A 16,610-nucleotide genomic window follows, 5' to 3' on the forward strand; every position below is an offset into this window, starting at 1 on the left:
TACAGTTTTCTGTCACATTCATGTACCACAACTTAGTCAGCCATTACTCAGTTGATGGGCACCCCTCACTTTCCAATTCTTTGCCTTCACAAAAAATGCTGCTGTGGATGTTCTTGTATAATTGAGTCCTTTTCCTTTCTCTGCGATCTCATTGGGATACAGACTAGAAGCAATATTGCTGGTTAGAGTTTGAGGTCAGTTTATAGCTGCTTATTCATGTACATTCACTTGGGGTCTCTTTTTAGGACTTGCTGTGGCCAGTGCCCTGGTAGACATTTCTCAGCAGATGCCAATTGCCTACAAAGAAAAATCAGGAGCCACACGAAATCGGAAGCAGCAACCACCTGCACAGCCTGGTACCTGCATCTGATGCTGGAGCATGAGGACTGTCCCTGTAAGGGTTTTAACACACAAGAACAGTTGGAAAGGGTGGGAGGGGGGGAGGGAGGGCCACAGATTTTACAGTCATGGTGCAAGCGGCTGGAGATACTTGGAGAAGGCAGCGTCCTTGAGCCCAACCTTGTCTGCATGGTCGTTTGCTTTGTCTGAAAGTTGCTCCAGTTTGTGTTCCAGAGTCCACCCTTTTCTTTTTCGTCAGATTCATTTAATTTAATTACAGGTCCAATAATGATCGTGTCATCATTATGGGAAGTCAGTGTAAATAAAGCCAGGAGAACAGTTAGGAATGAATGACACTCAGGTTTATACATGGCGAACTGTTCCTGGGGACTTGTATTTCTCAACTTTGCAAAAAAAAAAAAAGAGAGAGATGCTGTGTTTACAGGTCAATGTTAGTCATCGATAACTCACCAATGTAGGCTTCTAGGGAACCTTCAGGTGAAGTCACTTAATTTTTGTCTGAAGTGTATTCTCTCTTTAAAAAAAAATGCTGTTTATTCTTGAACCATCTAGGCAGAGATATCTCTCTTCCATGGAGTGGTATTTTTCTAGTTGAGAATTATTTACAGTCCATTTCTTTGGAATCATGGCAAAATAGAATAGAATGAGACTATTTTAATATAAAGATCAGAAATGTCACTTGGAAAGAATGCAAATGATTGTGGTTTTCTAAGGAATCTTGGTTAATATAGTCTTAACCCATTTAGAACACACACATGTGCACACACACACACGAAGTGCCTAGACTTTAAATAGATCTAGCAATTGGGAAATTAGTATACATAGGTTTTTACATAATTGCATTCCTATATTCCTGTAAAATTTAAATGGTTACCCTAGGCAATCTGTGCTCTTTTCTAAAACCTAATTTGCAGCCAGGAAAGATGATAGAATTTTCCCACCCAAGGATGTGCTTAACCTGGTAGCAGTACCTGGAAGGGAAAGTAGGATTGAGCTACAGTATCCTATGTAAAAGCTGCTGTTCTCACCTCTTGTCCCAAGTCAAAAGTGTGTGAATGTGGAGTGTCCCTTGTGTGTGTCCCATAACCTTATAGGTCTCAACTTTAATATTTCTCTTGGCCCTTCCTGTGCTTACTTCTAGGGCACAAAAGTGGAGGTTACTCATTCTCCATACTCACTGAGCAATTAAGAGGATGGGGGCACCACATTGGGTGTTCTTTGATTCCTGGAAGCAAGGCAGCTCTGTTTTCTCTGTCCTTTCCATTTTAACCTCATCTTCCCTGAGCATCTTTTTTCTTTGACTAGTGAACTCAGCCAATCTGTTTGGAGAAAGGGACAGTCCTTGGTGGGATTCTAGTTAAGTTCACTTCAGATATTGATCCTATAGATACAAATATGAAAGGGGCTCTTCTAGTAAGGACCTTGCAATCTGGGATGAGATAAAGACTCAAATAAATGTGGTACAAGGTAGAATGTGGTAAAGGCAAAGAAGAAATTCAAATGATACTGTGGAAAAATGTGAGTAGGGGGAAGTCACTTTTCAGTAAGGGCTTCCACCAAGGGCCAAAACCTAGAGTCTGTCATGATGTGGAGAAAGGGAAAGAAGACACCTTCCCACCTCAGTCTCCCCCAGTTGTGGGAGGCTCTTTTCCACTAACTAGTGTCCATGATGAGGACTAATAGAGAATCAGCACATTTAAAAGTCTGAAAAACAGAAACTCAGGTTTGCCAAATGGAGTGAAAAATAGGGAAAGATTTTAAGAGGGCAGGAGGAAAGAACTCTTAGAAACTGAAGGTACTGCATCTTTTCTCCCCCATCCCCATTTTCTTATTCTCTATCTTTGAATATCCATAGTAGCCAGTGAGAAAATCACTCCCACCCCATCTCAGTGAGACCTAGGCTATGACAGGGGATTAGAAGAACTTCTTTTCCATCTTCACCTCAAAATGATGGTGGCAAAGGGAGGTGAACCTTTGGGCATTTTGGGAGCCCAAGACCTGTGAGAATAATGCCTTGGGAATTTTCTCTTTGAGATGTAACTAAATGGAGTGATTAGAGAGAGCTTTTTCTCTTCTCCCAACCTTATAACCCTATTCTTGGTCCCAGGGTAAGATCCCTAGGAATGCTTTTTTCCTAGAAGGTTTTTTTTGGGGGGGGGGGCGGGGAATCAACAACACTAATGTACAAATGAATTACCTCCAGGAGACTCAGTTCTCCAAAAAAGGACTTTTTCCCTTTTTTCCACACTACTGACCAAGAGCAAGGATATATAACCTCTGAAGGTCCCTTTCAATTCTAACTCTGTGTTTCCAGTTGAACTCAGAGAAGGAGATCCCACAGCCCCTTCTGCCTAAGTTGTCCATCCAGCTTCTCCAGGAGGTGCCCATTTATGTAAAGACCTTGAGAGTGATCCAGGCCTGTTTTGGGAATGGGGAAGTGGGAAAGAGGCTGTGGGAGCTGCATTGATTATTAGGATTGATTTTCCCTTTGCAAAGATACTCTTCTCTGCACCTCTTCCCCCAACACTCCTCACCAACCCCTTGCCCTTCTTCACTAATGTCTTTGTTGAAAAAGTTCTGACCAGTAAGTGACTGTCAGCCCTCTGAGGGCCATCAGGTTAGCTCTTCAGTGATTTAAAAGAGAGGATGCAAGAGGAGGCAGGAAGCAGAAGGCAAGGCAGCAGACCAAGAATTGTGAATCACTTTTGGGGAACAGCATTCCTTTAAGTCTTCTTTCTGCCAACATGTGGAATGTCTGGACGGTTGTCATGTCTCTGCTTCTACCCTGCTTCCTTTAGCAAACAGATGAATCCAGACTTAACAGTTCAACTGGAATGGAGAGCAGTGAAGTCTCTAATTGCTGGTGTGTCTCTATTCTAAGCCAGCTTCCCAGCCCTGGATACAGGCCCATATGTCACCAGAGAGCCTGTGAATAAATGAAAACCATTTTAATAACCTAACTAAATAACACAGTGGCATTGTATACAAAATGCTAAATCTTTGAAGATGCACATAAAACAGAGATACTGCTCATGTATTTTTGATGCATTTTAAATGATGCCTGAGTTTAGGCTTAATAACATGCCCCAATACTAATCACTGAGTATTTTTCAGAGCTCATAGAAGTCATCCAATTAGATCCTGATGCTCTGCCAATTGAGAAGGAAAAATGTCCCCAACATGTTGATGCATTAAATGCAACTCATTTCAATGAAATAAGCAAAATATCTCAAATTGAAACTTTGTCCTGTGAATCACCTTAATGCAGCTGTTCCATGGGAGAATTTTAAAATGAAGCTATTTAACCTCTTGTCATTAGAATTGACTCAAATCTCCATTTGCTAGGGAGCCTTGGCTTCAGGGCAGAGGTTGGGTGCCCTAAGTTTCAGTCCTAGAACCAATTTCCCTTGGTTTTTACAGTTGAAATATTATGAGACATGGAAGCAAAAATTCCAGAGCCATGTCTTAGAAGGTTGAAATTTGTGGTTGTGGCTTTGTTTAGGTTTTTAATGGAAATTTTCCACCCTTTTAGTTTATAGCATGAACGATGCCTTTGGGCACTGAAAAATAAGGGTTATTTTTATTTGGTTATTTGTTTGCAAATAACTTCTATTTTCCAACAAAAATTTCATAAATGTTTGTAGCCATTATGTGCAGCAGCCAGTAACACCCCTGTTTACTTGTTTCCTCTCTTACTCCTTCCCATGTCTTTATTTGTCTAGAAACCTGCAGTCTTTTCTCTGGGCACAGAAAGACTGAGGTCCCTTCTACCTCTTCCCAAGGCCATCTGCCCATGATGAGGGCAACCTGATTGCTGTGAGATGCGCTGGAAGAGAATCCTGGGCCCACAGGTCTTGTGTGCAGGGCAGAAAAACAGAGCTGGGCAGGGTGGTCTGTGGGTAAAGGGGACCAGAACACTCAGTCAGTGACCCCGAAACTGAATGAATGTGAAGCTTCTTCTAATGCCTCTTCTGGGATAGTCGTCATTAACCTAGTATAGTTATCATGCACTCATCTTGGAGTTGGGATGCCTGGAAGGGAAGAGGAGGATGGCATGCCCTAGAGGATCCTCATACCAACCAGTAGGAATAGATTTTTTTTTAAACAGCTACTCCACGGTTTTTTATCTTGTGTGGTAAAGTTCAAATTTATCAAGGGTTTTCTACCAACCAAGCACTCAGTTAAGGCAAAGAGTCAGGTTTTTAAGTTCCTTACCTTTATCAGACATACATCTCCACAGATACCTTTGGGTAGAGTTAAGCATGTGAACGTGGAACAGATTGAAGAAGAGTAATGTATTCCCTGTAACAGGAGGCCTCTTAAGGAGAGGCCAAATGAGAGTACTGATATGAGGGACAGGGTTATAGAAGGGATTTTTGCCCAGTTGGACTAAATGCTCTCTAGTTCTGAAATTCTGTGGAAGGGTTAACAACCAAATTATAGAATTGGCTTTGACTTCCAACTATAGATTAGGGAAGACCTGGAAGAGACTCTTCCTTTCTTCCCCCCCCCCCCCACCTCCAGTAAACCAGACTCAAGGGCAGGAGTATGAACAGAGGGAAGAAATAGGCCGAGCAGAGGCATATTATGCTCAGGATACTTGCTGTCTCTTCCACTTAGGGGCTCAAGTGACAGTTACCCAATTTACTGAACTTTTCTTAAACAATAAAAATTCTTGTGCATGTCTTCCAGGTACTGTAATTATCCCCATGAGACATTTTCCCCCAATTAGTAATTCACACTAATAAAAAGCTTTGCCAAGGAGGGAAAATTGTGTAATAGCCTGTAAAATCTGTCAGTCCACCCTTTTCAAAGAAATCCTGAAAGAGATTCCCACTTATTCTGAATTTGGACCTAGCACACATTAACACTAGTGAAACCTATTTCCTAAAACTAATTCTGTCTTTGGAAACTCCTTGGGTCTGCGGTTATTTCCAGTTCTTCTGTGTTCAGACTCCAGCTTAGTTTGTTAATATGTATAATTTAGCATTGATTGCACTCATATGTAAATACGGAGTAAGTATTGTAAACTATTTCATTGCTGGGGATTGTGGGTGTTATACATACACAAGTTAGGACTGCAACTTTTTGGTATTTTTTGTATTGTAAGATAACAGCTAATTTAAGCCGGAACAAGAGAATTCTGGGAGGTCTGTGCATTTTAAACACAAATGTGAAGTATATGTATATAAACAAAAAGTAAATACTGTAATACAAAATTTCCTTCGGAAATAAAAGTAGAAGATCTGGTTAAAGTGCGGCTTTTGGTTTTAATTTTTACTCTTCTATTACCTTTCTTTTTTGATTACCAGAAGTTTTAAGATACTAAGCAAAAGAAAAAAAGAAAAGAAAAGATCCAGTGGAAAAAAGACCCAGCCCATTGATTTACCTGAATGTCTAGAGGCCTCTCATTAAGGTTACTTCTGGAGTCATGAATTCTCCACTGAGAAAAGCATCTGACTCTTTTAGAAAGTGAGTGCTTTGATTCTTGAACCAAATGAACTGAGTTTGAACCTGTGATCCTTACTATCTGTGAGAAAGGGCAAGTTATTTAATAATATATCATCACTTTGCAAATATTAAAACATTATTATTAACATTTTATAAATGTTATTATAAAACATTAATATTAAAACAAAAACTAGCCATGATTAAGTGACTTCATCTCTCGGTGCCTCAGTTTCCTCATACATAAGATAGAGATAAAAATACTTGAGTTACTTACGTCATAAGAGGGTTATGGGGAAAGTACTCAAGAATGTACTCGAAAAATGTAAGTAGTTGTTCCTGATAGAATAAGCCCTCCAGAGGATTATGACATAGTGAGAAAATTTGTCAACTCTCTACTTCTATTTTCCCCTGCCACCCATTAAAAATCAGCCCTCTACCTCCAGAGCTGGAGAAGGGAACATAGCTTTGCGGGTGTGGGCCTTAATAAATTCTGCTCTAAACCCCATCTTCTCCAGTCATCGCTATTCATAATTCCCCCTTTTCTCCACTCCATCTAATTTACCAAGATTTTATTCTGCATTATAGGGTTCAAAAGAGCAGTATTTCTGATGAGGCAGTGTGATATAGTGGAAATAACTCAAGATCTTGAACTCAGAAGACCTGGGTTCAAATTCTACTTCTGATACTCTCTGGGATCATGGACAACCTCTCAGGGTCTCCATTTCTTCATCTTAAAAAAAAGAATAACATAGCAGTACTAAATTCACAGTGTGGCTTCAAAGCTAAAATCAGATAATGAATGAAGCTTTAGAGGCTATCTAAATGCCAGCTGTCATTATCTGGTTCAGCGATCCATTTTTATGTTATTTTGCAGGTGGTGAAAGAAAGCAAGGCCAGGAGAGCTGGTGGTTTTCCCCAAATGGCACAGCTCCCCTGTATCTTCAGAAACCACTTACTGAGCGGCTGTGGAGGCCACCTTCCAATTCCTATGCTTGGCTCAGGCTTAGAAAGGCACAGAGAGTTTAAGATTAGACACAGTCCATCATCCCAGTGGTGCAAATCTAGTAAAAACAGAAGGCAACTTCCATTCTTCAGGAGCCCGTGATCTCATTAGAGAGAGAGATTCTCATGTTAAACAGTTCAATAAAATAAGGTACAGCCCAATTAAAGTGCAGTCAGAATTGAGACAAAATGAAAGATCATAAAGAAGGCTGCAAAGAAAAGGAATGAACTGGACCTTGGGAGGATGAAGAAGAAGGATGAAGAGCAAAGTAAATAGGAGTTGGGGCCAAAAACCCATGGGTATACCATGATAAGATCTAGGGACCAGGTCTTTGAACAACCTTGGAGAATAAAAGAGGTAGGGCAGCAAGGTGGCACAGTGGATAGAGCACTGGTCCTGGAGTCAAGTCAAATCCAACCTCAGACACTTAATAATTACCTAGCTGTGCGACCTCATTGCCTTAAAATGAAAATAAGAAATATTTTAAAATTAAGTTCTGCACTTAGATTTTTAAAAACTACAGGCATAGAATGGAAGCTATATGGCTAGGTAGTTGCTATGAAAAATATCTGATTGTTTTAATATGCTGTAAAAGTATGACCTAGATGGCAAAGTGGTTAGAGTCTTGGGCCTAAAATCAGAATGACTCATCTTCCTGAGTTCAAATCTGGCCTCAGACTCTTCCAAACTGGTATGCCCCTGGACAAGTCACTGAGCCCTGTTGCTTCGAGTTCCTCATTTGTAAAATGAACTGGAAAAGGAAATGGCAAACCACTCCAGGATCTCAGCCAAGAAGACCCCAGAAGTAGTCATTAGAATTAGACATGATTGAGGCAGCTAGGTGGCGCAGTGGATAGAGCACTGGCCCTGGAGTCAGGAGTACCTGAATTCAAATCCGGTCTCAGACACTTAATAATTACCTAGCTGTGTGGCCTTGGGCAAGCCACTTAATCCCATTGCCTTGCAAAAAGAAGAAGAAGAAGAAGAAGAAGAAGAAGAAGAAGAATTAGATATGACTGAAAAATGACCAATGACAACAATTTCACTTTTCAATCAACAGTGCAATATGAAAGCTAAAAACTCAACTTCAGCTCTATTAAGAGAAACATAACCTCCAGAAGGTGAGAGATAATAATACTCTGCTGTAATCAGTCCACATCTGGAGTATTGTATTCAGTTGTGTCATGTTTTAGGGAAGACTGACAAGTCAGAATAGATGATCAGAATAGTTAGACTACAAAGGAATGGGTCATTTATTATAAGGATCATTTGAAGCAACTGTGTTTAGTCTGGAGAAGAGAACACTTAGTAGGGACAGAATCATAGGAGCATAGAATTAGTCTTAAAAGAGTCCCTAGCAATCTTAATCAACAGATGAAGAAACTAAGACCAAGAGGCTAAATGATTCGTTTAAGGTCACACAGACCTGAAATTTGAACTTGGATACTCTTGATTCCAAATCCCAAGGAACTCCTTTATGCTGATCTGCCTCCCCTCCCAAAATAAGACTGCCTTTCTCTCCCTTTGCCATCTCCCTCCTCATTCTCCTCCCTCTCTCATCTCCCACCTGCATCTTAATTCCAACTCTCTTCTGTTCAACCTGTTCCAGATTCAGATAGTACCATCCCAATATCCCTCATTCCCTTAGTATCCTCCCCTCTTCCCAGTCCCCTGCTTCTTTTCCTCTCAGCCAAGCTCAGCCTCTCTATATCCATTCTCCAAAGCATCTCCTAATCTTTATCTCAATCTATCTGAGGCACTTATTATTCCTCATTTAGAAGGCTGGCATAAGGAAGGGGCATTAGACTATATGTTGAGTATATGGGAGAGGCTTGGTCAGGTATATGCTGAAAGAGATGACCTCTGAAGTCCCTGGCAGGCCCTGGATTCTGAGAACAAACCTGGTACATCAAGCTATTATGTAGAGGACAAGGATACAGAAAGGCCATCAAAGTCACTAGGTTCAGGGGACATGAAATGTGACGAGGTAATGGTCTCTAGGGGAAATGAAATGGTATTATATTGCGAGAGGAAGATCTGAATGCAAATTTGCTTTCAACATTTACTTGTTGTGTGACCCTGAAAAAGTAATTTAATCTCAGCCATAGTTATCTCATTTGTAAAATGGGTTATTATAAGAGCACTTCATTTTACAGGCAGTTATGAGAATCAAATTAATTTGTGTATGTGCATGTATACAAGACTGGGAGAGACATGGCTGGGAGGGACTTGTTGCCAAAACAGTTGTTTGCAGGTAGAAAAGATGACAAAGAGGAGAGATTGATCACCTCATCAGACACAGTAACTGCCTCTCCTTATGTCCCTCTCCATCAGTTCACATCTTCCATGTTTCTCTGAATTCTCATGCATGTTGTTTCTTCTTATATTTCATTATGTCTTTTCCCCCTTATACCTATGTACCACCATTTGTTTCGCCTTCTTCCAGTCAATGGATGTCGATGGTGTTTGCAGTTCTTACTCCCACAAGTAGTACTGTTGTAAATTGTTACATTAGTATGTTGTGCCTTTATGTCTTTGACGTCCTGCACCTGGCACTCTTCCCAGCTTTTCCCACAACTTCACTATTTGGTTCATAGTCTTGTTCACCACATCCTTGCCATCATCCATAGCTTTCTCTCTTCCTCTTGATGTCCCTTCTAGCAATCTTACCCCTTAGTTTCTCCACCTCCATCATCCCTACCTCAGGCGCACACACACACACACACACACACACACACACACACACACACACAGTCTTAACTTAGAGCCTGGCCCCTCTTAAAATTGCACCCTCACAAATTTCATTCTCCAATATTAGCTTCCCGATGCTACCTTTCCCTTTCACACTAAACCTTTTTGCTCATGTCACATCCTCTGATCCCCACTACACTACCCTCTTCTCCCAATCAGTCTCTGCCATACTAGCTTTGCTTGCCTCCAAACCCAACCTTGACCCTGTAACTACCACCCTAGATTCCCTTTCTCCTGACCTGCCATCCCTAACCTCAGCTGAGAAACAGCCCATTGTATGGATTGGAGGGCCGGGCCTTCAGTCAGGAAGACCTCAGTTCTAGCAGCCTGACTAGGACATAAAACTAGAGGAGAGAAGGCACAAAGATAGCCCAAAAGGAATGACCTCCTGCTGTAAATTGTTGAGGAGGCTCCTGAACTGAGGACATAGGTAGGATGTCAGCTCTCCAGGCTCACATTTAGGAGCCAGGCATTAATTATCAGTGGGACCCCATTTAAATTCCAACACCTCCTCATTATCCTTAGCATCAGCTATAAATTAAAGCCCTTCATGCCTGTCTCTAACCACTCTCTCCCACTTTGCTACACATTATTCCCTAGTGCATCTGAGTTTTTGTCCCCAAGTCTGGAAGGCTCTTCCCTCAGCCTCTTAGAATCCCTTATTTCCTTCAAAATCCAACTCAAACATTTCTCTTCTGCATGAAACTTTTTTGATTCCCCCCCCAAGTCTTGGTGCTCTTACCCTCTGAATTAGTGTGTGTCCATTTACTAAAATTATTCTCATAACGCCATTTAAACTCCTTGAAGTCAGGGAGCGCTTTGGTTTGATTTGTTTTGCTGGGTCTTTAAGAGTAGAGTTGGAGGGTGAAGTCAGCTTTCACCCAGATACTAAAGAAGGCTTCCTGGTAATCAGGATGGATTGTAAAGGTGCTTAGAGAAAACCTCAGTTGTCAACAGTACTAAGACTCGCCTTCCAATCCCATCAGGAGAGCATCTTCGGCTAACTCTAGGTTCTGCAAGTCTTTGGCGTAATGATAAGGCACTCCTTTTACTGGGATAGCTGAGGTTAGGCTCCCATCTCATCCTGAGGTGCCCACCCCCAACCTGGGCCTTACCCTTCAAGCCAGAGGTGATGGTTCAGATCCTGCCTTCTGATTCAGAGAGAGTGCAGCTCCCATCTAGGATGGGATAATCACATTGTTCAAATACCCAACATATGTTTGCCATAAAGACTGTTTCATGGAAAACTCATAAGGCAAGAGCTCACAGTAGGGTCTTAAAAATTTTGGAATTAATTGTGCAGCATGGGAGACCACTGACACAGGACTGCCCAGCATGGCAGAGGGTGCTGCTGCAAGGTAGAATGGAAGCAGCTCAAAGGAAATGTTAAATGGGTAAGTTTAGAGTAGCCACCCAAGTGTTATGGATTATTTGTCCCCAATCTGTGATAGAGTATTCTGAGCTCATATTGGTCTGATCAGCCAGTCAGACACACTATAACTTAATGCTAACCTAGTGTGTCATTTTTGTCGTCTTCAATAATGGACAGCAACCACAGCAACCCCAGCTCCTATCCTCTCAGCAGAGAATCTCAGCTCCTATTTTAATGAGAAAAGACTATTCCTCTTGAGAGCTCTCTTCTCCCCAACTCTATATCTCAAAGCCCCTTAGACACCATCCCCTACTCTCCTCCTTTGTTCCATTTCCTGAGGGGGTAACATCTCTTCTGCTCTTTCCAAAGTTGCCAAATCTAGAGGTAGCTAGGTGGAATAATTACCTAGCTGTGTGACCTTGGGCAAGTCACTTTAACCCCATTGCCTTGCAAAAACGAACAAAAAGAATATATACAAAGTTGCCAAATCTAATGATTTCTCATTCCTGATCCTCCTTGAACTCTGCAGCATTTGACACTATTCATCACTTCCTGGAGACTATTCTCTTCCTGACACTGTTCCTTTGCTTCTTCATGTCTGACTGTTCTTTTTCATCTCTTTGGCTGGTGCATCATCCACATTGTGCCACCAGACTCTCAATATGCTCTTTCTTGGTGACTTTTTTCAACCCCATGGAGGCACCCTTGCTTTTCTTTTCACCTTCACTTCTCTATATCCCCCCCCATCTCTATGCAAATAACATCCAAAGCTACATATCTAGTTCTGGTCTTTCCTGAATTCCAGTCCAAGGATAGCCAAAATCGAACTTATTAGATCCCCTTACGTTTCCTGGCTTGTCTTATTTCTGTTGAGGGCATCCCTGACCTTCCAGTCAGAAGAGCTCCAAACCTCAGTCATCTTCAGTTCCCATTCTTAATCACTCAGTTGCTAACTCGTATAATTCTATATCCTTCCCTTTCCTTCCACCATCATAGTTCCTACCTTTATCACCTCTCACCCAAGACTATTGCAATTACTCCTGAAGAATATTCCTGCCCCGTCTTTCCTTCCCCACAGATGCCAAGTAAAATTCCTATAGGCGAAGTCTAATCATTTTATACACCTCCACCCCCTATTCTGTGAACTCACAGATTCCCAATTCCCTCTAGTTTCAATTGCAAACTTGTCTGGCATTTAAAGCCCCTCCCAGCCTGACCCTGACTTACCTTTCCAAGTTTAGTATATCCATTGCTCCCTTTCACAACTGGTCCAGTGTACTGTGCTTTAAACACAAACTGTCTCCCAGGCCTACAGTACCCTCCTTCCCTCCCTCCCCATCTGAGAATCTCTAGCTGCCTCCACGCTCCTCTCCACACTGGGGCTCCAAGCTGGGCCTTAAAGAAGAAGGGTGTGAATGCACCTCCCATTCTTCTTGAGAGACTATGGGACTATGGAATTTTGTATATATTTAAATATAGACATACACATGTATATGTGTATAATGCTGGATTTGATCATGTGCTGCTTAGTTGAATTGCCTTCTCCCTTTTTAAAAAAAAATGTTTATGGCAAAGAATTTCTCTAGGAAATGAAGATGATATAAAAGCAAAAGTTATCAATATGAAATTTAAAAAAAGAGAAAGCCTAATGTCCTTGAGACCAGAGATGCTTTCATTTTTGTCTCCACACTCAAAACACAGTAACTTATACATGGTTGGCCTGAAGAAGTGACCATTGTTTGATTAGCATTAGAGCTATGTTTCCACACTGGGAAGGGGAGGAGGAAGCTTGATTTGGATTTGTATAGAGTATGAGAACAGGATGGTAACAGCAGAGAAGGCTGGTCTTTCCCAAAGGTTGCTGACAATTCAGTATGACCAACTAGGAGTGATGGCAGATGGCAGTAGCTCTTCCCTTTGAATCAGTAGGGAGATGAGATGTGTCACCGTGTTCCCAGGTGAGTATGGCACTTGAGGGTTCTGGGCACCACTTTGTGTCGATGATTTAGGGGGGACTACAGGAGTAATAGCTAGTCCAGGGTGCTGTCATCCTTTGAGCCTTTTGAAGTTCTTTATGTCACTGTTAGTTACACAATGAAGGCATGTCATAGCTGAGCTGTTCACCATAGGTATGTGTCATACCTGTAACAACTGCCAGGTGGTCTCATCAGAGTTAGCCTACCAAGAAGCCAAGCCATAGGGTGAACATCTATAACTAACACACTCCCAAGCCAATCCTACAATCTCCATCGAATAACCCTTCATAGTCACAGAACACAGGCAGTGAGCATACTGGGGTCACAAAATCTATTAGAGATAGGGATAAGAACTGGATCCTAATTTATTCTTGAATTAATTGATATAGGGAATTCTCAAATGAAGAAGCAGGGTCTATCCATTCAGAGTAATGCCATTTAAGGAGCTGCCTAGAGCAGTGAGAAGTGAAGCCAGGAAGCCCTGGTTTTGAAGCAGTTTCTCTAGCCAGTGCTTTAGAGATAGTATAAAGAAAAGAAATATTAAGAGCTCCCCACATGGAGCTCCCCATAGCTATCTCCTCCAACTTCCAACCACATCCCCTTCTCCTTGCAGAGCCTAGAAAGGATCCCAAAGCACCTGTGCCCATAAATTGCAGAGCAGGAATTGGGAGCCAGGGTGCATAATAGGGAGACTAGTGTCCAGAACTGAAGAGTTTCACCAAGTAGGGCAAGGAGTTTCCATCATCCCTGGTTCACTCTTTGGGTTCTGAGACAGCCGGGTGACTCTTTGAGGTACTCTCAAGGAGCTAGCTCCTCTCTCTGACTAGCTTCTGCTCCTAGTCTGGGTATGTCTGAAGCACTGCCTCCAGTATTGGTCCTAGCCAGTCCTACCCCATGGGTAGGGGGCTTTAGACTGGCTGCAGTAACTTTCTCGCTTCTGCACCCCAAATGACAAGATGTCTCAAGGACAAAGGAAAAAGAAATAGACAATTCTGATCCAGAGTACTCCTGTGTCCCCACACTTTCCAGCAGCTTCCAAATCTGTTTTACCCTGTCAGAATTCCTAGTGACCATCACCAGTTCCTGACGAAGATGAGACAGAAACTTGATAGATAGGGTCCCAAAAGCAAAAAGGTTGTTATTGTGTCTCAAGTCCCAGACTGGATCCTATCTAGCAACAGAAGTTTTCCCCAATCCTAGCTTGAGAGTAACTGGCCAGAGCTGACCCAATGATGGAGTGAATCTGACTCAGGTGAGAGGGAGACGGGGAGAGGAAAGTAAAGAAAGGGTCCATGAAGAAATAGTCCTTGCTCTTAGCTGATGGCTTTCTTCATTAGCAGTAACCAGCAGCCTGTGGGTGGAATTGGATCTATCCAATACCACCCCTTATCGTCTTGCCCTTCCCCTACCTGAGGACAAACACACAGAACCTTCTTCCCTGAGAAGAAAAGATCTGTGGGAGCTTCTTCAGCCTTAGCATCATCTTCCACCATTTCTCTCCATTGAATCATGGAAGAACTTGCCATAGTGAATAGGATGTATTCCATCTAACCTTATCCAGGACCCCATTGTTATTGCATCTTCAGTCTTTCTGTTGCTGGTAGCTTCTTTCCTCCACAATTTGTATATTTATCCTCTCTCCTGTCCTTGTACAGCTTTCAAATGTTGTCTCCTCTGGTTCCCCATTAATAAAGACTAACATCTTTTGTTTTTTAATTCAAGTGTCTTTTCTTGTTACATTTCAGTTGTGTCCAATTCTTTGTGACCCTGTTTTGAATTGTCTTGGCACTGGAGTGGTTTGCCATTTCCTTCTCCAGCTCATTTTACAGATGAGGAAACTGAGGCAAAGGGTTAAGTGACTTATCCAGGGTCACACAGCTAGTATATATCTAAGGCCAAATTTGAACTCAGGTCTTCCTGACACCAGGCCCAATGCTCTATCAACTGAGTTACAGTTTTTTGTTTGCCCTTCTCAAATACATAGATGTAATAATGCATATTTTTGTTTTTCCCACTACTATGTTGACTTCTGTGATAACAGAGACTGAGGGAACTTTGTACCCTCTCTCCCTGCTTCTTCCATCCCTTTCTTCCTCCAGTGCCTTTGTATACAAGCCCCCACACAAACACCCTGCAAACATACACCCTGCAAATTCACAGACTGTATTAAAGGGAGAGGGGGAGATACACATTGATGCCTCAATTCCTACTGTAGGATAGAGCACAGAATTTGGGATCAGAAGACTTTGACTCTTCAACTAAGTACCGGTGGGCATATTAACTCCAGTTATGAACTTGTGAGGATGTAAATGTTAGGGGATGTTCCCTAGCCGGGGTGTTGTGAGGATAAAAATGAAAGGATCTAACCTCTATTGCTGCCAGGCTAAATGTTGTAACATTCCTGTGCCTGATAATTAAAGTTCTCCCCAATATGACTCCCACTTACTTAGAAGCTGTGTCCCAATGAAACCGCTCCCTGCACAGGACGCCATCTCCTGCCTCCCTCTGCCCCAGAGAAGCACCACAGAAGGACCTCCTCCTCCAGGAGGTCTCTCCCAATTCCCGCCATCGACTACACTCATTTATTGGTATATATGTTGCAACCTCAGTAGAATGAAAGTCTAGGGCAGGGACTATTTTGGTTTTGTCTTGGTGTTGTCAGCATCAAATGTAGTGCCATCGAGGAATTAGGTGCTTAATAAATGATTGGTGAACTAATTGCTCTCTTGAGGCCTTAGTTTCCTCATCTGTAAAATAAGGGTCTAAGGGTGCTTCCATTCCAAATCCTGGGATTCTCTCTTCTCCCCACCTACTATTCTGAGATATGTGAGCAGCTAAGTAACACAGTGGATTGAATGCCACTCTGAGGTCAGGAAGAGCTGAGTTCAAATCCTGTCTCACTAGCTGTGTGACTCTGGCCAAGTCATTTAAGCTGTTTGCCTCATTTTCCTCATAGGTGAAATGAGGGTAAGAGCACCTTTCTCCCAGAGTGGTTGTGATAAACAAATGAGATTATAATTATAAGCACTTAACATAGTACCTGGCAATGGTGAGCACACCAGAGAAGTTAGCCTTTTTCCAAGGATGCTTGGGTAAGGTAAATATCCCCCCTCCAACCTGGAATAAGAAGCATTATGTGTGTGGAGAGGGGAGAGTCAAAGACATAGAGACTGAGAGACAAAGAGAGACAGAGAAACAGTATATTCATGGCTATGTAGAAGGAATGGTCACCAGCACTCAGGTGAGTTTGGGTGCCCATGGGGTGTATGAGAGAGATGAAGAAAGGTCCATGCCTCAAAGGGATAATCCAGTGTAGTTCCTGCCATTCCTTAGGTGGTCACAGAACAAATCACTCCCTTCCCTGGGTCTCAGTTGCCCCATCAGTGAAATGGGAATAACAACTGTGACCCTGATCATCTGAAGTCATTGAAGCACTAATGAAATTAAATGGCATGAGAGATGGAATGAAAATCAGCATCAACCGGACCAGCATTGTATCATCTGTTGTCTTAATTTGTTCTACTTTAATACATGCTAAGGTTTTTATTTTCCTTAAAGGAAAACTCCCTAAATATGAAACTTTATGGAAAAAATAAAATCATACCGACCCTCTATTATATTCCACCTTCATCTTTGCTCCTGGTGCCCCTGTCTCACCCCTCCCCTTTCCCCAACTTGCCTTGGAGATAGGTGACTC

The 16,610-nt window shown here is 42.2% G+C and overlaps 1 protein-coding gene across 3 annotated transcripts in view; it reads left to right on the forward strand.

Annotated features, from left to right (window-relative positions):
- Positions 1 to 6,002, forward strand: part of ATRN (attractin) — a 229,602-nt gene extending 223,600 nt beyond the window's left edge. Inside the window, exons 29-30 of one of the 3 annotated variants that reach the window (XM_074229992.1) lie at positions 246 to 394; positions 5,673 to 6,002. In XM_074229992.1, the coding sequence (XP_074086093.1) occupies positions 246 to 370 (125 nt within the window). In that variant the 3' untranslated portion in view covers positions 371 to 394; positions 5,673 to 6,002. Of the gene's footprint in view, positions 1 to 245; positions 5,616 to 5,672 lie in introns of those variants that run through there. The other 2 variants (XM_074229991.1, XM_074229994.1) reach the window with 2 other exon arrangements.
- The last annotated feature ends 10,608 nt before the right edge of the window (positions 6,003 to 16,610 follow it).

Source organism: Macrotis lagotis, chromosome 3 (genome assembly GCF_037893015.1).
Source record: "Macrotis lagotis isolate mMagLag1 chromosome 3, bilby.v1.9.chrom.fasta, whole genome shotgun sequence".
Lineage (NCBI taxonomy): Eukaryota > Metazoa > Chordata > Mammalia > Peramelemorphia > Peramelidae > Macrotis > Macrotis lagotis.